Below are 25,905 nucleotides of genomic sequence, written 5' to 3' on the forward strand. Positions count from 1 at the left end.
GAGAAAGATTGAAAGAAAGGTGGGATTGACTAATGGCAGGAGAGTTACCTTTCTCCCAAAGAGGTAGGAAACAGTAAATAGCACGAGCATGCCCCAGTTAAGGTGGCCTTTCCATGAGAATAGTGTTTGGGGATCCAAGAGGGACTTACTGAGTTTAAAGCCTGTGGGACATGCAAGGGCATGTGTCTAGAAAACAATGCATATGCAGGTCTGAAGGTCAGGTGAGAACCAGAGATGTTCACAGTCACCGCCTACAGGCAGGAAGCAGCAGTGTGTCAATGGATGAGGCCACCAAGGAAGACTGTAGAGGGAGAGGAGCAGTGACTTAAAGATTCCATCAGAAATTGTATATAGAAACTTTTCCTGGTAGATAATAGGAGAAGGACCCATCCAAGAGGAAGAATACTACACAATACTTCTAATGAAGCTGTGTGAGAACATGTAGATGAGCTAATGTGTGTGTCTATTTTTTCTCTTCTTGCATTTTTGGACCTATTTTGTTCCTTCTCTGTCCTGTCTTTTGGGGGCTATGCCCCAAACCATTCCTGTGAGCCTAGCCCTACCCACCTTTGCTCCCTTCCTGCTAACTCCACCTATGGTCATTGTCCGACTCCCCTGCTGCCTGCTCAGGGAATCCTAGACAAACTTCCTTTGGTCCCATTTTCTTCATCAGCCAATCAGAGCTGATCAGAATGGACAGAAGGGGAGGCCAGGATGAGAATCCTTAATGACCAAAGAGAGACAGGGGCAGGTCGTTTTCAGGGTCAGGTGGCTGCAGTGCAGTGGTCACAGAGCATCATCTTGTTTAGTCAGTAAAGGCCCCAGATAGGGGTGGAGGACTGTGCCTCTTTTTCCCTGAACTTCCTCCTTTGTCCATTGTCCCCTGCTGATTGTCCCACTCCACCTGTTCACCAGAATAAGCTTTGGCAGTATTTTAGGGTTTCCCTGCCAGACCAGAGAGTGGAGGGGCCAGGCCATGACCCCTGACAGTCATTACCAGCCTCCCCTCTCTAGGCCTCACCATCAAATGTCATTTCTCATGGAGTCATATTTACCCCTGGGCTGAATTTCCCAATTTGCTCTGCTAGCATGATGCAAATGAAAGGGGTAAAGGTATTTATTCATCTCTCTTTTATTTTCCAAAGTGTTATTTCTTTTCCTTTAAGTTCTCTCCTTGCTTTTACTTTATTTTTCTTCTCTCTCCCTTAGTTCTCCTTCCTTAGTAGAAACCCTTGATCTTCAGGGTGATTTTCTGATTATTAGCAGAAGAGGCTATCAGAGATCTGGAAGCCACCTCCTGCATTTCTTTATTCCCCTACCTCACCCAGTTATTTTAAATGCATATTGAGACACCAGCTATCTCCAAGAACCCACTTTCACACTTTCCTCTTTATGTTCTTGGAGTAGCCAGGAAAAAGATGCCCGTTTTCTTGAAGGTACCCAAAATGTCAGTGACACCTGGGTCAGTGATTTTATGCAAATTGCTATGTATATCAAATGAGAAATGTGGAGAGCAAGAGGAAACCCTTTGCAATCCATGAATGGTCTAGTTGGGGTTTTCCAATGAATGATGGCCGGTGGCCAACATAGGTGCCTCCCGACTGTGTTTCATTAATTTCAATCAGCTCACAGGTTTGGAGAGAAGGATCATTTTCCTATGAGCATGTAAAAGAAGTGCTTTGAGTTGTAAGCACTTCGAAGACTTTGCCCTTGTTTTCGAATGGGAGATTTTATAACCACTGTGGGTCAATATTTTTGGAGTCAGTTGAAGTTCCAGATGGAGTGGAAAGAGAAGTTTGGGTTTTTATTTTCTTCTTCTTTTCTTGAGTTTTGCATAATGAGCCTCCCTGGAAACCCTGACAAAGTCCTTAGTCTCCTTTGGTTCAGGTGGCCCCAAGCTTTTTATAGTAGGATCTGAAGGGATATTTCTTAAACTAAGATTCCTTCCTGTGGGTTTTCGATAGTAGCTGTAGAACTAGGCTTATATGGGAGAAGGTCTGGAATCCACTCCCTTGCCTGGGAGTCTCCTCTCAAGGAGACTGCTCTCAGGGTCCTTGTCATGAGATATGACAAGAAAAATCCACAATGAGCCTGGGCACAGTGCAGATTTGGTTAAGGATTGAGGGGACACAAGGTCACAGACCCCATAGGACTCCCAGCATTCTGGAAACCTTCATAGTAAAGAGGGTAGAGGACATTCCAACATCACCACGTGCAGCTTTAGTAACCTTGCCAAATAAACGTGTTTCCCCAGCCAGGGAATTGCACCTGGTCTTGAGAGGCACCTCCACAAAAACACACCTTCCTGCCTGGCATGACCATTGACAGAGAAAGACTGTGCTGAGAAGGGGGACAGAGCAGGGAGAAAAACACACAACGGTGCCAGGAGCTCTTGTCTAGAACTCCTTTCCAGGCTTTTGTTCCCATAAGCGCGCGTGAGTACACAAGAGAAAAGAATGATTGTGCTATTTAGCTCTGAACCAAAAACTATCAAGCCTTTCCTAAGGTTCCAACTCTAATAGGATTTGTACAGTTACAGGACACAGACTCAACTGCTTCTGAACTCTGCTGCAGGATGCCTAACAAGATTAAGTTGTGAACATCTCATGCCACTCCGTGCAACAATACTCTAATAGGACTTAAGCAGAACAAATAGTCTAGGGGGAAAAAAAAACCCTAAGACAATTTCCTTCCTACAATTCTCTGTATCCCAGGCTCAATCTAGTGCCAAATTAAATCTAGATTTTTTTTTTTTTTTTAATAGACGTTTCCTAGAGGAAAAGGCAGAGCTGCATTCCCTGAAACATATTTTAGCTCAAACTTGTAACTTGGATTTTTTCTTTCCTCCTCCCTTTTGCTAATTCAAAACAAAATGTCCATCACCCACTCTAACACCAGCCTCTAAGAGCTAGAGACAAATGGAGTCTGAATATTCACGCCAATGTGGTACAAATGAGCTGTGATTTTAGGATACTGGCTGTTTTACTGACAGGGGAAAAGGGCAGCTGACTAGTTTAATATACTTGGCTGAAAACACTTTGCTAAAGAGCAGTAAAGAAGGCCAACGTTAATATTGAATCCTGTTCTTGAATGAGCAAATATGATATATCATGGAATGGGGCGTCCTGAGTTTGGGGGAAAGCATTTTATCATATCCACAGGATGCAGACGACAATGAATGCAAACATATTGCATTCATGTTGGGCCCTAAGGAAGAAGCGCTTTTAGGTGCATTTTCTCCAAGTTCCTCAAAGAATTCCTCCCATAAGTAAATGATACCATGATGTTGAATCTGATTTCACACAGAATTACAAAATTATAAATATAAAGACATTTGTTATTATGAGAGACTCCGGGGATCTACGTAACTGTCTCCCATTACTGGCTCATGGTTTATAAATTTAAAAATGCAATTATAAGTTGGGGTTGATGAGGGAAGCCTGTGACCACCATTAGCACCTTCCTTAAACATGCATTAATTCATTCATTCTACAGATATCACTGGATTGGACCTTCTCCATCTCACGTGCCATATTAGGTCTGTGTTACATTTGCAATTCTAGTATTCCTTACCATAAAATGGACTTTTTTAAAATTAAATGCAGTGGAAAATTTTGTGAATCCAATGACGCGTTCAGTGACGTAAATTGTGATTTCCGATACTGTATTTATTTTTCATTGGCTTCGTCTTGGCAAAGGGTCATAATATTGTAAATTTCTCTGCCCTCTCATCTACCTATCATACTTTATTATGCGGTTTATAGGCAAAACACAGGCATGCACTGCCTGTATCTGTAAATCTACTTTTCTGCAAATCACTTGAAGGGTAATGCATAATTGCCCCTTCCTTATTTGTTTCCTAGATTATAACTTTTGTATAGAATGTTGTTAAAAGCAGACTACAAAGTAGTTTCAAGTATGCTCCTTCCTCTGTATCCATAGGGGATTGGTTTCAGGACTCCCAGGATACCAAAATATACTGATGCTCAATTCCCTGATATACAAAGGCATAGTATTTGCATATAATCTATGCAGATTCTCGTGTATACTTCGAATCATCTCTACTTCTAACACCTAATAAAATGTAAATCACTATTATACTGTATTTCCTATTTTTTTATTGTTGTATGGTTTTTTCAATTACTTTTTTTTTTTTTAAATATGTTTCTATCCCTGGTTGATTGAATCTATGGATGCAGAACCCATGGATATGGAGAGCTGATAGTAATTGAACTTAAAAGCAAAATAAGGGTGCTGTGATATTTTTATGAAATGCTCATGAGAATCAAAGATGAGAGACCAGAGCCAATTTACCCCAAAGTCAGTAGAGCTTAAGCCATAGGGCCTCTCACAGGGAGAGGTCCCTGCCTCAACACCCCCGTGCCTAACTTTTTACATTTATTATTGTATTCTGGTTTTCCAAGAAGGCCTCTCAAATAATCTTCAGGTCCCACAAAACCTGGACCTGCCCTGAAACTGACACAGATAAACTGAGATGATTTAGCATCATGTCTAAAGCTAATTAAGTGAGCAAAGCAAAGAAATCGTCAAAGTGTGAAATGTGATCATTTATTTTTTTAAGGCTTTAAGACAAATTCAGCTTATTTTCTAAAGTGAACCCCACTTAAGTGAAATAATAAATCAGTTTGCCAAAGCACAAGTGAATATAAACAGAAGATTCATTTTTACTTCATTAATAAACATCAAATATGAACGGAACCTAACATCAAGCAGGCCAAGGCCTCCTGCTGACAGGAAACAGCTCCTAGTAAGAGCATTAGTAGAAGAACATAAATCCTTCCAGGCAATCACGTGATCATTTCATCATTGAAGTCCTTGCCACAGTCTACTTTGTATCATCCATTTACAGGTCTTGTGAGATGTAACAGAGTGCTGTAATTAAAAGCATACAATCTGGGGCTGGGTTGCCTGGATGTAGATCCCAGCTCTACCACTTACTAGCTATGTGCCCTTGGGCCAATGACTCACCTTCTCCGAGCCTCTGTCTTTTCATCTGTAAAATGGAAATAATAAGGATTGTCACAAGGATTTAAACTGATATTATCACAGTTCTTAGAACTGTGCTTGGTACATAGTAAGTGCTACATAACTGTTGTCTAAATAAATCAACTTATCCATCTAGACTGAAAGCTGTATGGGATTGCTTGTGGGTTCACCCTTGCAACTCCTCACAGTGCCTAACATGGCACATGGTCAGTCATCAGTGAAAGACTGTAGAAATCAGGGTCACAAACCAGCAACCCAAGGCCCATGCTGCCCTGCAAATGTGCTTCCCTTGTCCAGCATTGATGTGGTTTGGCTTTGTGTCCCCACTCAAATCTCACCCTGAATTGTGATAATCCCCATGTGTCGTGGGAGGGACCAAGTGGGAAGTAATTGAATCTTGAGAGTGGGTTTTTCCCTGTGCTGTTCTCATGATAGTGAATAAGTCTCACAAGATCTGATGGTTTTATAAAGCGGATTTCCCCCATACACACTCTCTCTTGCCTGCTGCCATGTAAGACGTCCCTTTGCTCCTCATTTACCTTCCGCCATGATTGTGAGACCTCCCCAGCCATATGGAACTGTGAGTCCGTCCATTAAACCTCTTTCCTTTATAAATTACCCAGTCTCAGATATGTCTTTATTAGCAGTGTGAGAATAGACTAATACAAGCATTTTTTTAAAAAATTTTGAGTCTGAATGCTCATAGGGATGCAGGCATGCATATGTTCTCCATTTTCCTATAAGCTACACTCCCCAATTTGGTCCTTTAAACTATTTGAGTTTGTCATGCCTGATGTAAATGAATGATCACATAACACATGAACACTGCTACAGTTAGTGGCAGTTTTATGGCTCATTGAAGTAGAGAGATGGGCCCATAAGGAATGGAAATATGAGTCACTTCCACTCCTTGATACCCTACCTGCAAACAGTGTTCCGGTTAACCTACTTATCCCTGTATCTACACTAAAGGTCTCAGAAGGGAAATAGGAAATCAAGAATCTGAGCAAGTACTTGCTAAGAAACAGAAATGAGTACAACCTAATGTCAGAGCTGGCCAAGACTTAATCAGTCATGACAAGCTAGGTTATACTGGTGTCAAAAACAGCTAAAAATCTCAGCAACTTCAAAACGAACACGTGTTTATCACTCATGCTTTGTCACTAACCCTGGATAGGCAAGGGTTTCTAGTCCACATCACTGTCATCCACGCTTAGCAACCCCTACAGACTATGACTGTCTGGAAATCTTACCAACCATGGTGGAGAGAAAAGAGCTCTTTGGAGGGTCTCCTACTGGCAAGGCTACCCTAGAAGTGACATGATACTTCTGCTCAAAACTCACTGACCAGAATTAGCCACTTGGCCCCAGATGACCACAAGAGGCAAGCACAATTCTATAATGTGCCCAGAAGAAGTAAAACAAGAACGTGGGGCAAATAGCACAGGGGATCATAGCTGTGACATTATTTGGAACTTGGAGTCTCAGGCCAGGATTCTTAAGCTTTTCAAGGAGTTCAACTCGGCAAATATTTCCATTGATACATAACTGCAGAGCAAAGTACTCAGCACTGTGAGAGGGTGTCAGAGGAGACGTAGGCCCTGACACCAAGCAGCTTCAGACTTGGTAAAGAGAAAGCGATGGTATAAAACATTTGAATAACAAGGCCATGTAGTATCGATCACCAAGAACAAAGCCAATAATTGCTGTAGAAGCTGAAAGGGAGGGTGGTTCTGGGATGAAGATAGGACTTGAGCTGGACTCTAGAAAAATATATGGGATTTGCAGGAGTGGAGGGCACTTCAGGTTATGGGCAGCAGGAAGCCAGGGACAAAGGCCCACAGGAGAAATGAGGGTGAAATCATTGCAGGACTCAGGAGTTTGACTTGGCTGTGAGTTGTGTTTGCACGGGAGGGTAGGATGGGGAAAGGAATCATGTGATGGAAAGAGTGGAGTCATTTCACAGAGAGTTTCTGGGGTCTTCAGAGAAACAAGATGGTGGTATGTGGGAGGAAGATCATTTTTCCTGAATAACTCCATTCAAAACCAAGGAATTTGCACCTCCCAATCACCAGCCCTTCCCAGCCACATTTATTCCCAAAACAAGAGTCCCGAATACCCAACAGCTTCCCAGACCTTCTAGGCAGTCACTGAATGGAGACAGTAGTAAACCCTGGGCTGCTTCTGCCTCCAGTTTAAAGCACCTTTGATCACTTCTCCTGCTGACAAAGAATATCCAAGTTCAAGTGAAATAGCCTCTTGTTGCTGGGGTCAGTGCAGCCTTTTGCTATGTAACATCTGTTTTAAAATTCGGCTGAGAGCTGAGACCTTGACTTAAATCTGTTTAACTTAAAAAGCAGCAAGAGAACATCTTGTTTTCATGAACGTCCAGGGGCTGTGTGTCAACAAATAAAAGGTCTGTTTGTGGTATTCAAAGTGGAAAAGCTGGTTGTGAGATGTTCTGCCACTGGGATAAATTTATTATGGACTGTTTGTTTCTTGGAATCAAGCACCAGCATTTGAAAAATACGGTGGACCAGCTTTGTTTAAATCAGCATATTTCTGCTTGATGATGGGTTAGAACCATGTTTTTATTGTCGGAAGTTCACGGAGCTGGATGGGTCTAGAAAGATGCTCTCTTTCGTGCCTCCCACCTTAGCTGCGTGAAGCTAATGTCTTAATGTGGATTCCCTGGGTCTGCATGAATTCTGGCAACAGCTTCTGATGGATCATTATTTTTATGTAACTTATGTAGGACCTGAAGTGGGAAAGAAGTGGGTGAGACTAGTTCACCATCCCTCAAATCTGAATAGTTGCTTTTCTCCTCACCCACCAATTTAGGAGAGAGAAGTGGAAAGGAATTATATTTATCTGCAGGTAGGGGAGAGAATGTCTGGCACGTTCCCGATGTCAATTTAATTTATTGAATGAATACAAACTCCAGTCTGATAAATTTATGTTCCCTGTATGAATTCATGTCTGTATATATATTAATGTCATTCCTTTTGGAAAAAGTGATTACCGCCCAGATCTTTTTTTTTTTTTTTTTGAGACGGAGTCTCCGCCTGGTCGCCCAGCTGGAGTGCAGTGCCCGGATCCTCAGCTCACTGCAAGCTCCGCCTTGCCGGGTTTACGCCCATTCCTCCTGCCTCACTTCCGATGTAGCTGGACTACAGGTGCCCGCCACCATCGCCCAGCCTAGTTTTCTGTATTTTTTTTTAGTAGAGACGGGGTTTCTTCGTGTTAGCCAGGATGGTCTTGATCTCCTGACCTCGTATCCCGCCCATCTCGGCTCCAAGTGCGGGATTACAAGCTTGAGCCACCGCGCCTGGCCACAGCCACCCCAGATCTTATTCTAACACATAGGAAACCATTAGATCGTTTGTAGTTCTCTCTCATAGCAGCTTCTTTTTTCTTCTTTTTTGGTTTCTTCTTGACATTATCCTAATGTTGGTATTTTATTTGTTGATTGCCCGTCTCCCACCATCAGGCTACAAGCATCTTGAGGGCAGAATAGTTGCATTCACATCTTATATCCTACACTAAGCAAGGTAGCTAGTACATGAATAATATTTCATAAACATTTATTGAATTATTTTACTTATTTTTATTATACTTTAAGTTCTGGGGTACATGTGCAGAATGTGCAGGTTTGTTACATAGGTATATCACGTGCCATGGTGGTTTACATGCACCTCATCAACCCATCACCTACATTAGGATTTCTCCTAATGCATCCCTACCCCTAGCCCCCCACCCCCAAACAGGTCCCAGTGTGTGATGTTCCACTCTCCTGTGTCGCATGTGTTCTCATTGTTCAACTTCCACTTATTGATTAATACATGTGGTGTTTTGGTTTTCGTTCTTGTGTAGTTTGCCGAGAATTGAGGTTTCCAGCTTCATCGATGTCCCTGCAAAGGACTTAACTCATCCTTTTTATGGCGTGTATATTTCCATGGTGTATATTCCACAATTTTGTTTTATCCAGTCTATCATTGGTGGACATTGGGGTTGGTTCCAAGCTTTCTATTGTGAATAGTGCTGCAATAAACATGAGTGCATGTGTCTTTATAGGAGAAAATGGATTTATAATCCTTTGGGTATGACACCCAGTAATGGGATTGCTGGGTCCAAATGGTATTTCTAGTTCTAAGTCCTTGAGGAATTGCCACACTGTCTTCCACAATGGTTGAACTAATTTACACTCCCACCAACAGTGTAAAAGCGTTCCTATTTCTCCACACGGTCTCCAGCATCTGTTGTTTCCTGACTTTTTAATGATCGCCATTGAATGTTTTTATTAAAGTTCTCATTGGGATGATAGTTATAGAGTCTCAGCCGCTCTTGACTGCATCTGAATTTAAATATAATGCAGAAGACGACAGGACTTATAAGGCAGCTGAATATGTACGGGCCTTTTGTGTGATGACACACTCACATTCATTTGGCCATACACACTACTGAAGGTCACGGCGGGATAGGCTAAACTATCTCTATTTTCTCGATTTAAGGTGGTCAGCTACATCTGACATATAGCTGGCCAGGATTAATGTCATAGCACAGGGCCGTAGTTTAGGATTTTTTCCCCTCAAATGAGTAACTCATTCCTGGTGGGATAAATCTGTGACTTTAGCCTTATTAGCAAGTAATTCTGGCCCACGAAGCTATCTGGTAAAGGCAGTGTGATATGGTTTGGATTTGTGTCCCTGCGAAATCTCATGTCAAATTGTGATCCCCATTGTTGGAGGAGGGGCCTGGTGGGAGGCGACTGGATCATGGGGAAGGATTTCCCCCTTGCTGTTCTCCTGATACGGAGTGAGTTCTCACAAGATAAGGCTGTTTAAAAGTGTACAGCACCTCCCCTGCTCTTTCTTCCTCCTACTCGGCCATGTCAGGCATGCCTGCTTCCTGTTTGCCTTCTACAATGATTGAAAGTCTCCTGAGGCCGGCCAGGCATCGTGGCTCACGCCTATAATCCCAGCACTTAGGGAGGCTGAGGCAGGCGGATCACGAGGTCAGGAGATAGAGCCCATCCTGGCTAACACAGTCAAACCCCATCTCTACTAAAAATACAAAAAAAATTAGCTGGGCGTGGTGGCACACACCTGTACTCAGGAGGCTGAGGCAGGAGAGTGGCGTGAACCCAGGAAGGGGAGCTTGCAGTGAGCCGAGATCATGCCACTGCACTCCAGTCTGGGCGACAGAGCAAGACTCCATCTCAAAAAAAAAAAAAAGAAAGTCTCCTGAGGCCTCCCCAGCCATGTTACTTATACAGTCTGCAGAATAATGAGCCAATTAACTCTTTCTTTATAAATTACACAGCCTCAGATAGTTCTTTAGAGCACTGCAAGAGCAGACTAATGCACAGTGCAAGGATCTAGGGTCAGAAAGGTGTTTTGGTACTCAACAGACCTATGGCTTAATATCCACATTCACTTGTCCAGTAGCCAATGCAGATCTTTCTGGTGATCAAGCAAAATATGAATGCTTTCACTTGAGGGGTACGAAGGTGGATTCATTTGCTCCATTTTTCTTTGGCTGCCTGTGTAGATGGAATTGAAATGGGAATGATAGGTGCATTCCAAAGGATCTCAAGAGAAATGCTCATTCGTTTACAAGAGGTGCAATCCCACAATAGTTTCTTGCTTTGTGTATTTGAAAACATTCCCAAAGAAACAAAGTTGGATGCAGAAAAAATACTGGGAGAAAAGAAAAATAATACTCCAAATTCTGAACAATTCTACTTTAATATGTTGATCTGTCTGCCAGCTGGCCACAGGGTTGACTACTTGTAATATATACTTTTGGTAGGCCGCATGTAGTTCTTGGAACTGTTTATATTAGGCTGCAGAAACTTAATTATTCCAAAATTGGCAGGGTGCTCTTTGGTTACTTAATACAAAATTGCTTAGTCATCTTTAAACGTAGTGTGGACAGCTTTTGTTTAAGTGTGAAAAATTAGGAATTGCAAATGTACTCCAAAGAGATTTTAAGTCAGGGAGAGAAACAAGAAAGTATCATTCTTTCAAGATATTCAGCAGGTGGTTGCCACATGTTTTAATTTGACAAGCTAGGTAACTGTCGAGTTGAAATCCTTGATTACAAGTGTTTTTCCATTTTCTTTGTAGATATTGTCAGAAGTAGAAAGCTGTTGCTGCTGCTTCTTAGATTGTATTCTAATCCTACACTCTGCAAAGTATAGGTTTTTCAGCAAGAGTGTGAGGAACTCTAACATCAGCTGCTGGAACAGCTTTCTTGTTCTAAGAAGCGAGCAAGGATGCCATTTCAAGCTGGTTGTCACGAAGATCCTCCTTTTGCCTCTTTTGGTTTGAATCCTTGAACTGTTGCCTTCCACATATAGTACAGAGCTATAGTGCTTTAGCGAGGAAACAGGCAGGCAGAGTGAGCTTCTTCTGTGTATCTTAAAGTCTAAAGTGGCGCCGGAAGTTTCTAGTTTTTCCAGGAATGCCCATGGCAACCTCACACTTTTCCTGTGATCTGGGCTGGGGCTCCTAAGAGATGGTGAGAAAAGATAAAAGTCCCGTAGCCAATGGGTTGCCACCCGAGCCCTGGGAAGGGTAGGGTCCCAAGCAAACCTCCAGAACGCTGCCTTATGTTTCTAATTACTGAGCATGGTTAGAGAGCACAATCAGGCAACACTTTTTTCAGACTGATGGAAACATTTAAATTGGCTCTGAATGTCAGTGTTTTCTAATTATGATGGAGGAGTAGCAAGGACTTTCCAAAGGCTGCGGAAATTTGAAGTATATCGGCTGAATTCTGATTCTCTTCTTTTCTTATTCATCATGTCTTCTTTTTCTTTCAACATCCAAGAACAAACCTATTCCCTCGGTTAAATGCCTAATACTCCTCTTCCTGAAACCGAAATGTCTAAGACCAAGTTCTTTTCCACTAGAGAAAAACAACCACAACTACAAATCAAAATGTAAAATAGAGTTCCATAGTAAACCACCACCATTTCCAAGGTTACTAAGAGCTCAGCCAGAGACACTGCCTTTTGATAACATCTTAGCCAAGTTCATTCGTTTAACAACTAAGTTCAACAAATAAGCACTGCCCTGGCATCTGTTCCAACTGAACAAGTGTGAGCCTAATGCTGAGTATAAGAAAAATAGTCGGTTAAGAACTTTGAGGAATCACGAAAGAGAGGAATTACTTCTATGATATAACAGCCTTTTACAGAAGACAAATATGTATTTGGTAATTAAAATACAAGCTATAGACTAAGTGCTCCAATAGAAATACAATATGGGTATCAGTACAAACTCAGGTTACTGGGTCACTTGTTCAAAGATCCTATGGTTTTGTGCTATTCTTAAGCAGGCCCCAACTGTGAGCCATTTCCTACCTGAGGAAAAGTCCACGTATCCCCAAACTAACAAATAAGTGAAACTACTATCGAAATGACTCATTACTATCTAAATTACCATCTAAATGTAAAGAAAGAGGAATCAATCTTTCAACTTATTATTTATCTGTAAATGTATATGCTTAAATTATATGTCTATTACGTCCAAGGGACATAGCAGATAATGTCCTTTAGTTGGGTTTCGAAGCTTTCCACCTTGGATTATAAACTTCTAGAAGATAGTTTTTAACCTGCTTTGCACTTCCAGAATACAGTAGACACACCTGATGATCATGATGAATAGACGTCAAATAATTCACTAGAGAGTAATTAGTCCCTGATCAATAACAGCTTGTCCTTCACAAAAATACTGCTATTAACAAAGCACCTCTAGAACACACCTTTGAATTGTTTTCAGCAATATAAATGGATTTGCATCCTGCCATCTAAGCTCTCCTACTTTATATTAGCAAGATAGCTGGCCAAGGCTCTGTATGTGGTTTTTGATCACTAAACTGGAAGTGTTAGTTGAGCAAACCAGTCACAAAAAGCAGGCAAATGACTTGCTGACTTTTTTTTTTTTTTAGATGAGTAGTTCAGCAAGTCCAGACGGTCATGCACAAATTAAACTACTTTTATGTAAAATATGGTGATCTCTGCAGAATGTTTACAATTGGGAAAGACCCATAGTTTCTGAACTTTCATTCCATGTGAACCACTCTTGGGCCTTGTTACTTAACTTGAAGTGTGATCTTTCTTCAGCCAGTGTCTCAGTTTCTTTTGCATTTGCCAAGCATTTTACTTTCCTCAGTTGCAAGTGCCCAGTCACAGCAAGATTGCCCCCATCCAAAGAGCCTCCACAGGAAAATGGAGAGAGTATCAGTGAGGGAATTAGCACAGCCATGCTTTGAGATGTTGCCCTATATAACACCCACACCTTATCATATCTTTTCTATGAGATTGTAAGGTCTTTGAAAACAGAGACCATGTCTAACTTACCTTCATGTCTCTGAAGTGCATAGCATTACTTCACTCAGTACAATCACTTCATATTAGGAGTTGGAAGATCTATTTTTTGTTTTTCCTGAGAAAGTCTTGTTCTGTCGCCAGGGTGGAGTGCAGTGGTGTGACCTCGGCTCACTGCAACTTCCACCTCCTGGGTTCAAGTGATTCTCCTGCCTCAGCCTCTTGAGTAGCTGGGACTACAGGCGCGTACCACCACACCCAGCTAATTTTTGTAATTTGAGTAGAGACAGGGTTTCACCATGTTGGCCAGGATGGTCTCGATCCCCTGACCTCGTGATCCACCTGCCTTGGCCTCCCAAAGTGCTGGGATCACAGGTGTGAGCCACCATGCCCAGCCAGAAGTTGGAAGATCTTATAGCAGGGCTGTCCAATAGAACTTTCTGCAGTGGTGAAAATGTTCTCTGTACCATCTTATATGGGGGCCACTAACCACATAATGGCCACTGAGCTTTTGAAATGGGACTGGTGAAACTGAATTTTAACCTTTATTTATTTTCAATTAAATTTAAATGACCTCATGGCTGGTGGCTACCATATTGGACAGCATAGCCTTAGAATCTTAAAAAACATATTTTCACCATAACCCTAAACAGATGGCCACTTCACTTCTCCCTGGCTTTTTTCAGAGACAGGGATCTGCCCTTTCCAGGCACCCCCATTTTTGGGTAGTTCTGCTGGAGCTGGCCCTCCCTGCATCTGAATTATGTGTGATAATATTGTGAATGCCGGCCGGGCGCGGTGGCTCAAGCCTGTAATCTCAGCACTTTGGGAGGCCGAGACGGGTGGATTACGAGGTCAGGAGATCGAGACCATTCTGGTCTACACGGTGAAACCCCGTCTCTACTAAAAAAAAAAAAATACAAAAAACTAGCCGGGCGACGAGGCGGGCGCCTGTAGTCCCAGCTACTCGGGAGGCTGAGGCAGGAGAATGGCGTAAACCCGGGAGGCGGAGCTTGCAGTGAGCCGAGATCGCGCCACTGCACTCCAGCCTGGGCGACAGAGCTAGACTCTGTCTCAAAAAAAAAAAAAAAAAAAAATATTGTGAATGCCTCTGTTGGTCAGGCATCCATTTAGAAAGCATCTTTACATATTTGTAGCAAGTCTATGCATTTTTTCTCACATGGACACAAGTTAGTGGAGAATTTCCACTTTGCCTTAGGGTTTACACTTATGTCATTTGCTCTTCTCTAGGGGCCAGAAGAGCAGCATGCCTATTCTGATTTAGCATTAAACTCTGTCTTTCAGCCTAATTCTCCTTGAGTTCATCAAGGAAAAGTATTTAAATGCTTGAAAAGAAAACAGAAGTCATGTCGCACATTTTCACTTCTCTTCACTCTTCTAAGCAACTTTCAAGTTGGTTTAGAAATTAGTCTAAATGCCAATCCTGGTTTTCCACTGATTTGTAGTGGTTAAGGAGCTAACGTCAAAGCTTTATATGTCTCAGTCTCCTTTCTTTAAATGGGGTTGAATTGATTCTTCTTACCTGAGAGGATCAAATAACGATAACCATAAAGTTTTGAAAAATATAAAGTGCTCCAAATTAAGGTGGTTTTATTTGTGATAACACTGGAAGATGCAACCTAAAGTCCCTAAACATGGTGTCTTCCTAAGTGTTGATGTTAGTATATACAAAAACCATCATTTCACAAATCTAAACTACCCAAACTGTCTGCTACTCAGAAGGTGAAAGAGAGGGCATAAAGACATTGGCTTTAATAATGCCAGGTCTTCTGTTTGCTAGTGGAGAAGTACAAATAGAGAAATGGTAATACTAAAAGATTATGCAGGGAAGGCAAGGGAAAAACAGGTCATAACCTGTTAACCTGCCCTTAGTAGGGCTTTATGTTTTGGATTCCACTGATTAGAGAAAAGAAACACCTTGAAAGGACAACGTGCCTCAGGTTGATTGTATTCATTCTTATTTCTATGCTGCTGTTCTTGACAGACCTGCCTTGGTAAATGCACGTGTTTTTTTAAAGTAGCACAGATTTTTGGAACAAGATGGTGAAGGTTGAGCTAAAGTTAAGCGTAAACTGTACATTATAATCCATTTGTGTATTTGGTTTTCGAATCCCAAATGAACCATTCAGTTCAGAAAAGAGCAAAGTGGGTTGATAAATTGATTTTTTCGAAAAGGACAAAAGTTCATTTTGTACAGTCGGAAAGAAAGTGCTGCCAGATTTACTGTGTAACTACTGCAAATGTGGGTTTATATAATTTTTGAGATTTATACATAGTCAATTACCAAGGTCTTTGATTCACTTTGTAAACACTGATCAGTCAATAAAGTACAGAGAGATGAATTGGCTTGAATTACATTTTCCATACTCAGAATGGTAAAATCTAGAATAAAAATCCAGTGGCTCAAATTGGCTACAATTTCTGAGTGCCTACTCTGTCCCCATTGTGGAAAAATTTTTTAAAAGACTATATCTTTTCATAAGTGGCCTTAAGAACAAAAGCATATGGAAAGTAAAATATTAATACATATATTTAAAGATTAGTGAAAGAGAACAATTGATGAGCTGCAGCCGACAATGTGTTATTGGTTATCAAAATGAATTATAGACATTCAAGGAGGGAATTGTCACACTTAAGCTAGGGTTCTCAGGAAAGGGTATCATGAGGGAAGTAAAATTTGAGCTCGAAATTCATGATTGAATAAAAATATGGATAGTGAAGATGTGGATTAAAAAGAATGAGTAAAAATGTAGAGGTAGAAAGTTGTAAGACATATTTGAGAGGTAATAAAATATTTTTTATCTAAGATGCTGTGGTATGATCAGCTTGAAAGGAAGGTTAATGGTTTCTAGATCAAACAATTAAATGAGAACAGACTTAGATACTCAAGACATTTACATCTGGGAAGGAGGAAGAAGCATAGATATGTCACGCGTGATACCTCCAGCTTTGCTGGCTCAAGCAGGTATACGTTCATAGTATTATTATGTGGAGTAAGATGAAACTTTGAATATTATCTCTCCAACCAGCTCACTTTATAGAGAAACAAAGCTCATAGAGCTTCAGTTTCAGTCTCCTAGGTCTCATTCCAGGTCACTATTTGCCAAGGGAGGAAAACAGTTAAAGGGTCAAGGTGAGTGATGATCATTGCAGATCAGAGGTAGGAAATCTGCTGGAGTATGTTATACCCAGAAATCCCCCAATACCTGTAGGATGAAGAGAAACATCACTGAGTTGCAGCGATGGCACAACTGAAATGAATGCAAATCTTTAGGATAGACACAACATGCACCCTTTCTCCCACAAAGCACTGAATCTCAAGAACACAAAACAGAAAGCAGGTGATGGGTATGGTCCAAGGTTGAAGATGAGTGTGATAAGCCTGGTGGAAGTTTAAAGAAGCAAAAAAGTCTGAACTATCAATTCCAGGGAGGCAAAGACCTTTTCTGTCTTGTTCACTGTTATATCCCAGTGTCTAGAACAGTACCCGGCACATAGTAGCTGTTTGGTAAATATTTATTGAATATTGATTTTATAAATGCTTTTGTGAGACCTCATCGAGGCAGCTGAATCATGAAATTTACAGTGGGTGCAAAATGAAGACTAGTCAGAGAGGACCTGTCTAATAATGGTTTTGAGTGTTCCAAGACTAGAGTTCCTTGCAAGAGCAGAGAAATGATGATGTTGTGAATGAGAATATAGTGGGTTAGAGGAGAAAGATGTGTAATGAAGAAAGTGCAATATAAGAGAAGAAACTAAGATACCGAAGAAGAGTATGCAATGATGCTGTCGAGGATACAGCCATCCTGAGTTATGAATTTTACAAAGCCCTAACAATAAATTAACAGAGATGAAATAAGCATTTGGAAGGCTAATTCAGTTGAGATCTTTTGTGACTTGATAATTCTATGATTTAAACCAAACAGGTTGTAAACTGAAGGCACAGGTAATTTTTAGGATTATTTCTTACCTAAGGTTATATGATCCAATGAATCAATGTGGCAATCAGTGATAATAGTCCTCTCAGAACTTCTTTGGGGCACTCTTGTTTGTTCCCTGAAATGGAAAACAAATCCTAGAGAGAAACAGTGGATTAGTCCTATTATAGTGGTTAAGAGCATACACTTTGAAATTCCATAAGATGGGAATTATACTAGCTACCTCACAGATTTGTTACCCAGATAAAGTAAAATTACATATATTTTAATGGCCCAGCAGAGCTACCAGCCATGAAAAGACTTGAAGGAAACTTAAATGTGTATTGTTAAGTAGAATATGCCAATCAGAAAAGGCTACAGACATACTGTATGATTCCAACTGTATGATATTCTGGAAAAGCCAAAGCTGTAGAGACATAAAAACATCAGTGGTTGCCAGAATTTGGGAGTAAGGAAAGGGAAAGGATGAACGAGTAGAGCAGGTGGGATTTTTAGGGCAGTGAAACTATTCTGTATGAGGCTACTATGGTGAATACGTGACATTCGGTATTTGGTGAAACCTTTGAAACTGTACAACAAAGAGTGAACCTTAATGTAAACTATGAACTTTAGTTAATAATATGCATGAATATTGGTTTGTCAATTGGAACAAATGTACCACACTACTGCAAGATGTTCCTAATAGTTTCCTAGGGCTACCATAACAAAGTACCACACACTAGTTGGTTTAGAATAACAGTAATTTCTTGTCCCACTGTTATGGAGAGCTGAAGTTTGAAATGGAGGTGTCAGCATGGCCACGCTCCCTCTGAATGCACTGGGGAACGGTTTGCCCCATTTCTCTTTCCCAGCTTTCTGGTGAAAACCTTAGGTCTTCCTTGTCTCCATTTTCTCATGGCATCTCACCATGCCTTCACATTATCTCCTCTCTGTGTGTGTTTGTCTCTGTGCCAAATTTCCCCTTTTCATAAGGACACCATTATATTGGATAAGGGACCACCCTAATCACCTCATCTTGACTACATCTGCAAAGACTCTATCTCCAAATGCAGGAGAAAATGTGGGCAGGAGTTGGGGAGGGGGGAATATATGGGAACTTTGTACTCTCTACTCGCTTTTTTCCTGCTCTAAGCAATAAAGTCTATTCATTAAAACGTTAAAGGCTTAAAAAATGGCCTGCCACATAGTACATATTCAATAAATGTTAGTTCCCTTTGGATGCTGCATTAACTTATTCAGTGTCCCTGATACAACAGTATTCTTCTTGCATTCCAAACCAATATTGGCACTGCCCAAAAAGTAGATAAGACTTAGCTTCTTCCATATGGCTTTGTCCCTAAGTGTTGAGTGCTGGGTTAGAAAGTCACCTGCTCACAAACATCTCCTGCCTTGACTGAATTTACACATGTGCACATGCACAGGTGAGTACACCCACACACACCTAACATGGCTTATCTGCCACCAACCCTGACCCAAACAAAAGCAGAAACTTACTAGTTCTCCTTGTAAAGGCGTCACAGGAAATATCTATACTGAGGGCCACATGCCCATAGAGGGAAAAGAAAACAGCAAAACTTTGTGAATATAAAACATAATAAATTTCTTGGTTGAAAGATGCACATTAGCTATTGAACTAAATTTTTAAAGAAAAATAGCCATAAATTAGTTTTAATAAACATACTTTAATTTCCAACATAGGGTGAGATATAGAGAAGAAAAAAAAGTGACAAAGAAAGAGAAAAATGTTTTAATGTCAGAAGAAATACCAATCAATATTCCGCCTTTGAAAAGAGGCAGAGAAAAAAAAGCAAGGAGGAAAGAAAGGAAAGAGAGGAAAGTCCCGGAAGCCCTGGCATGATGGTAAGATGCAGGACACACCTCTTGTCACATCGTGCCAATCCCCTGGGCCGCAGGCTTGTGGCTTTGTTCAAAAAGAAGGGCAGGCCAGGCGCGGTGGCTTATGCCTATAATCCCAGCACTTTGGGAGGCTGAGGTAGGAGGATCACCTGAGGTCAGGAGTTCGAGACCAGCCTGGCCAACGTGGTGAAACCCCGTCTCTACTAAAAATAACAAAATTAGCCGGGCGTGGTGGTGTACACCTGTAATCCCAGGGACTCAGGAGGCTGAGGCAGGAGAATTTCTCAAACGTGGGAGGCAGAGGTTGCAGTGAGCCGAGATCGCGTCATTGCACTCCAGTTTGGGTGACAAGAGTGAAACTCCATTTCAAAAAAAGAAAAAAAAAGGAAGGGCAGTATGTTCAGTGATTGAAATCTTTTTTCTTTCCTTTTTTTTTTGAGATGGAGTCTCGCTCTGTCGCTCAGGCTGGAGTGAAGTGGCCCAATCTCAGCTCACTGCAAACTCCACCTCATGGGTTCAAGTGATTCTCCTGCCTCAGTCTCCCAAGTAGCTAGGATTACAGTAATCTGCCACCACACCCAGCTAATTTGTTGTGTTTTTAGTGAAGATGGGGTTTCACCATGTTGGCCAGGCTGGTCTCGAACTCCTGACCTCAAGTGATCCTCCCACCTCGGCCTCCCAAAGTGTTGGGATTACCGGCATGAACCACTGCATCTGGCCTGAAACCTTTAACACTGACTTATTTCTTAATCATGGCAGTGTAGGCAGGCCCTGTTTTAAAAGAAAATCCCATCTATGAGAACCCATATTGAAAACACAGACATGTCCATAGGTGATGACTTATCTGCCTCTGTTAAGGTTTTTGTTTTTCCCCTCTTTACGAAAGAAGCCACCTCAGTAAATCTTTCTATAGCATGACCACAATCCCCCCTCGAGCAAAAAATTTAGATTTTCATAAAACTCTCCAAGAACCCATCTGTCACAAACATCAATACTTAGCTCTTTCACACTATTTGTGACACCCAGAGCGTCTCGACTGATGGAATCTCCCTGTCTTGACTTTTCATCCCTTCATTGGTTGAGAGTTTGTTTCCTAACCAATGTTGCTGAAAAGAATTCAGCACTGAGTAGGGGTAGGGCAGGAAATGAGGGATTACTGCCTGGGGACATAGAAGAGAAAAAAAAAAAATCACTTACCATTCTACCTAGACATGGCTCCTCTTACAAAGGAAAGATGCTAGAGAAGGGCTGGAAAGCTCTGTGATATAAGGGTGCAGGCATGAAGGAGGATCTCCAGCCCCATCCTGGGTTGATACTGAGAACAATTTTCATAAACACATACACCTTCTCTCTCCCATACACAAGACACACACACCACACACACACACACCACTAAGAGTCATACCACATGGTACACAGATGTGGTTTTGTGCTTTCCTCTAAGCTACACCCACTCATGTGCACCAAGCCTCACCTAGAAAAGCACTGGTGTGTAGGAAATGGCACACACACTCTCTCTCTCCCTCTGGGTGCCTCCACATACATACTCAGCAACACTCAAATGACATGTAGTTTTTCTATGGCTGGGAAGGAAAAAGTGCCCAAGTAAGCAAGAGAAGGTGAGAAGTGGGAGAAGAGAATGGGTAGGAGAAAAAGAATTTGCGTGGGTTGAGAGCCAGTGAGGATGGCCAGCAGAAGTGACCTCACGATGTTAGTTTCACTTCCCTCTAAGTATTCCAAGACACTGCCGGGCTCTGCAGACCATGTACCTCTCCAGCCTGCTTGGAGATATTTATTTCACTGCTCATTAGCACCTCCACCAGAGGTATAGGCTGAGAACCACTGTTGCTGACAAACAGCCAGAATGACTGCTTAAATTTGATGAGGTAGGAGCAGAAACCAGACAGAGGCTTAGAGGATGCTCTTCAAGCTACTTGGATAAATTTTAAAACGTAAAATTGTTTGCTTATAGATGGACCTCTTTTTCCCATGTCTGTTTGCTATTGCTAAAGTTATACAAGGGGCACTTTATATGCAACAGAAGACCACACTGAAGGAAGAGAAGAGTCTACTCTCCCACTACACCTGGCATTTGAGTCCACGAGTTTAGACCCTACTGTCCACAGGGCTGTCCTCACACACTCCTGCCCTGTGGTCAGAACAGGAGCCTACCCCAGGGAGAAGGGCCCACGGATGGCCTCTTAGGGAACTCTCAAATCACTTTTTCTTTTTCCATTCTGATAATTGTAGACTAGATTGGAAAGTGTAGCAAAATTTCTTTATGGTCGATGAAATAATAAGAAAGAAAATGAGTTGTTTCTTTCCCAGCTAGCAAAGCCTCAGGAAGTACTCTTGGTAAGAGTAAGATAGAGAAACACCAAAAATTTAAAACTCCCAATAAACACCAAGATTTGAATTTCTAAAGATTTATAAGCAACAATAACACCTTAGACGATAAAAGGGGAAAATTCAAACATTGTATAGTTTTGCTTTTGTTGGCTGAGCTTTTATTTTGTTTTGTGGGATTTTTTAAGAGGGGAAAAAACATTTGAAAATAAAAGAATTGGACAATTTATTTAAGAAGGTTTCTGAACTTGGCTTCAAAATCTAAGTTTTGTTTTTTGCTCCTTCAAACAAAGATGCCTTCAGGTATGATGGCTTTAGGTTTTGCACAGCTCCTTATTTTTTCACACAGGGCAAATGGCTTGTCTCATGTGCACAGAAAGGGCTGGAAAATATTTTTGTGATTCGAGTGCAGCAGAGAGTCTAGGATTCCAGAGGAAGTGGAGGCCTCCCGTTCCGCACAGGAAACAATCTTCAAGCAGGCCTTAAATGCCAGATTCCAGGCCGAGTTTAACTAACCACTGACAGCTCTGTAAACAAAGCGAGGACAAAAGAGCCCGCTTCCCCTTTCTGGTAGTCATTTTGGGTTTGGGGCTGCAGGGGAATTCTGGAATACTTGACTCCATGGCACAAAAACGCAGAGGAAACGGGCTCCTCATTTAAAGAGTTGGAAGGGGAAGGTCTTTCCGGAATTAAAACCATCACAGAGGAGGTAGGAAAGGGTAACATGGTTGGGTTACATCCGTAGAAAGAGCAGTGATTTTAGAACTTGGAAAACAGCTTGATCACCTCTTAACTGCTTTTAAAAATGTTGCTTCATGATGTTTATTCATGATGTTACTGCTGCAGTCTTTATTAAAATCCTGATGCTTCTTTGAGAATATGCACATTATATGCCTAGATACTGTATTATTTTATTTCTCGCTTTCACTTTTCTCCTACTTCCTACATATTCCTCTTCTTGCCACTTTTCTTTTCTGTTTATCATTCCTGTTTTCCTCCTTCTTTGTTCACTTTTTCATAACTTTGGTCTGGGGTTCAGCAAGTTACAAAGAACAAAATCATTCAGTAGAATTTCAAGTGATTCTACCAATATTTCAAGTCTTCAAAACCTCTCTGTCTCCTGAGGTCTTTTTAAAAGAGTATATAATCTTGGGATCTTACTTATTTGTCTCTGAGAGATTCATGAATGAGACTGAATTTAACTTGGCTCAGGAGTCAGAAATTGATCACTGGCTACCTTATCAGCTTTCTAAGAGTAAAGAAAAATCAGGAGAATGGCAAATGGGAAAGAGGGTCCACAGTGACTGAAAGAGAGGTAACACACTGAGTTATCTATGATATTGACTCTACCTCCTCTCCTTCAGGTCCAGACGTCATCTGGTCTCCCTGAACCTGAAATCACACCATGGATGATTTTGAACGTCGCAGAGAACTTAGAAGGCAAAAGAGGGAGGAGATGCGACTCGAAGCAGAAAGGTAAGGATCTAGGGTGAAAAATACTTGTATTCCCTTATTAACAACGTTGGTTTCAGGCCTCAAAGACCATCCCTCTGAGAGGCCAAATGTGGTCATATTGCACACCAAACTGTTCGCAAAAGTAGTTATGGAAAATTTTTCTGCTGAGACTCTAAATTTAGCATTTAAAAAAGGAAAACAAACAAGGATCAAGAAAAAGAGAAATTTGAGAGGAATCAATTGATAATTGCATATTGATAATTGCATTTAATCAATACCTTTCACATTGGAATGTCTTAAATGACAAAAGTAATGTGTGAGTGAAGGTTTAAAAAGCTTATATAATAAGAAATGACAGAAAAATGCCGAGTATTGAATATTGGAACCATTTAGGAAATGAGAGTCTTCAATCTAAAAAAAAAAAAAGCAAAAAGCCCTCGATGAATCTTGTGAAAAATTTTCATTCTTATTAGAAAAGTGTACAGATCTGCATAGTACAGGTTAATAGTGGGCTATGTTACCGAGGAGATTCGGGGTGTAATTTGAAGCTGTTTATGTCATGTGAGGCCTCTATAGTGGTGACTACGAGGTCAAACTGGGGAGATAAAGCTTTGGCATATAAAACCTGCAGCATAAATGCATATTCTAACATTTTAGGCCTCAGAACAAAGGACAGTGTGGTATTTGATGTGACTTAAATCAGATGTTCTTTTGAGAAAGCAGGTGAGGCATTCACAGAGAGAAAAATGTTAAACAATGACCTTAAAATCAAATCGATTTTGTTCCCAGTAACTCCAATGCACAGATGAAAGATGACTCTTTAATGATCCCAAAGTAGAAAAGTGGAAACTTACACCTATAATGAAAAGTATTGTTCTTATGTTCTACTTATTTGCATGGAGAACGCAAAAGCAGAAGATAAAATAACTGCCTATGATAAACTCGGCCAGAGTCAGTCGCCATTCATGAAATGACTAAACATGTCCACAAGGCACTATGGATGATACCTGCATTCTGTTGGTTCAAATCCTAGCTCTGCCATTTACAAGCTGTGTGGCCCTGAGCAAATGATTTTTCTCTTTAAGCCATAGTTGCCATATATATAAAATAGGCATAATATCTACATAGCCTGTGTGATTGTTGGGAAGATTATTGAGCTTCATAAATAGCCTAGTCAGGTACCTAGCACATAGTAGTTTTTCGTAAATGATAGTTTTTCATAAATGATAGCTATTATTATTATTAACCATTACCACTAGCCAAACAAGTAAGAAACAACATAGCAGCATAGCCAGAGCTAAACAATCATGCCAAGAAAAGGAAAGGTAGTCATCATCCTGCAATGGAACTAGTCAGAGAAAGTTTCTTGGTGGAGGTGAGCCATGGAGGAGGTAATGATGCGATGAAGAGGGAAAGGGAGCCTGTCTAGGTGAAGGAATGACACCGGCAAAAGTGCAGAAGTAGAAATAAGAATCCTGGTGCAAGAAACCTGTTGAGTGTTTGAGGGAAAATGGACTGGACTTGTATATCTTGGCTGTTCCTATTTGCTATACAAGGAATAGACAGAGACTTAACAAGGGAGTTATGTGTGATGACACTATGCTAGAGAAACTTATCTACAGTGGACTAGAATATGGGGATACCAGCACTGGAAGAGATAGTATGGAATATAGGATAATGAGGGCCTGAATCAGGTCAGTGAGTGTGGAAATGAAGAAAGATCAAATATGAGAGTCTTTACAGAGGGAGAATTAGCAAACCTTTTAAGAGAGCAAAGAACTTACAGACGATTCCAAAGAATATACGTCTGAGAAGCTGGAAGGAAAGTCTCTGCTTTGTCCCAAATGGAGGATTTCCTTCTTGAATGGTCAGAGGAGCAGTGTTTAATTTCAGGTAGAAACCACATCCAAAAAGAGATTTCCTGAAGGCATGTGGAGATAGGAAATTTCACTCTTTGTTCAAAAAGGGAGAGAAATCATTATTAGAGAAATAAATTTGGGCAGACACAGTATGGTAGTGCTAGTACATAAAAGCTGAAGGGATATTCCCAAAAAAGCAAGTGTAGAAAAAGTGAGCGATCATCAAGGTATAATGGAAACCATCAAAGAAGACAATGTACCAGGGAGATGGGAGAGAACCAGGGAGAGTATGAGGCTCAGTGCTGAGTGAACATGGTGGACATGGAAGTCTTGTGGGCAGTGGCTGGGCTCAGTGAACCACACTTCTTATTCCTTCCAATGCTGTGTTATTTCACCTCAGGTTCTCATGATAGTCTACAAAATATCTTCATCCAACAACTATTTATTAAGCACTAACCAGGTTTAAGTGTGCTAAGGATGGGAAAAATAATGGTGGTAAAGAAGTAGACATGGTTCCTGCCTTTACGTACCTCAGAGCATGCTAGTAAACCAAAGTGTAACAGAATCAGAAAGCAGATAGGTCAGGGTGTAGGGGCAGGCCTGATAGAGTTGTGGCTAGAGAGGCTCAGGACTGGGGATGTAGACACTGGGCATCAGGCTAGATTGCCATTGTCAGCTTCTTTCCTTTCCATGTGAACAGGGGGTCAGGGAATCATTGACAGAGGTGTGACAGAACTAAATTGCTGTAGTTAGAGCCATACTGTCATTAGAGTGAATAAACCCAATTTCTTCAGATTCAGGACTTTGCTTAAGAATTGACCACACAGCTACATGGTTTGTTCCTTTGACTTTTTTGTTTCGTGTGGAAGAATTTGTCTTCTTTTAATTTGTCTTCTTTTTTAATTTGTCTTTTTCATTCTTTTACATTCAGACATAAAAGGAATGTACACAGTAAATCTTATGTACCCTGAATAACCTAAAATAAACTTATACAAATTAATCCTAACCTTGTTTAACTTACATTTCTGTCTGTATTACTTCTTTTGGGATATTATAGTTTTCTTTTTTTTTTTTTTTTTTTTTTTTT

At 41.0% G+C, this 25,905-nt stretch overlaps 1 protein-coding gene across 7 annotated transcripts in view; it reads left to right on the top strand.

The window, feature by feature from the left end:
* CALD1 (caldesmon 1) overlaps positions 1–25,905 on the top strand; it is a 241,611-nt gene that overhangs the window by 103,679 nt on the left and 112,027 nt on the right. For all 7 annotated transcript variants that reach the window (XM_017887714.1, XM_017887717.1, XM_017887718.1 and 4 more), the window contains exon 3: positions 22,869–22,980. In XM_017887714.1, coding sequence (XP_017743203.1) covers positions 22,910–22,980 — 71 coding nt within the window. In that variant the 5' untranslated portion in view covers positions 22,869–22,909. The remainder of the gene's footprint in view (positions 1–22,868; positions 22,981–25,905) is intronic.

Source organism: Rhinopithecus bieti, unplaced genomic scaffold, assembly GCF_001698545.2.
Source record: "Rhinopithecus bieti isolate Rb0 unplaced genomic scaffold, ASM169854v2 scaffold_17275, whole genome shotgun sequence".
Taxonomy (NCBI): domain Eukaryota; kingdom Metazoa; phylum Chordata; class Mammalia; order Primates; family Cercopithecidae; genus Rhinopithecus; species Rhinopithecus bieti.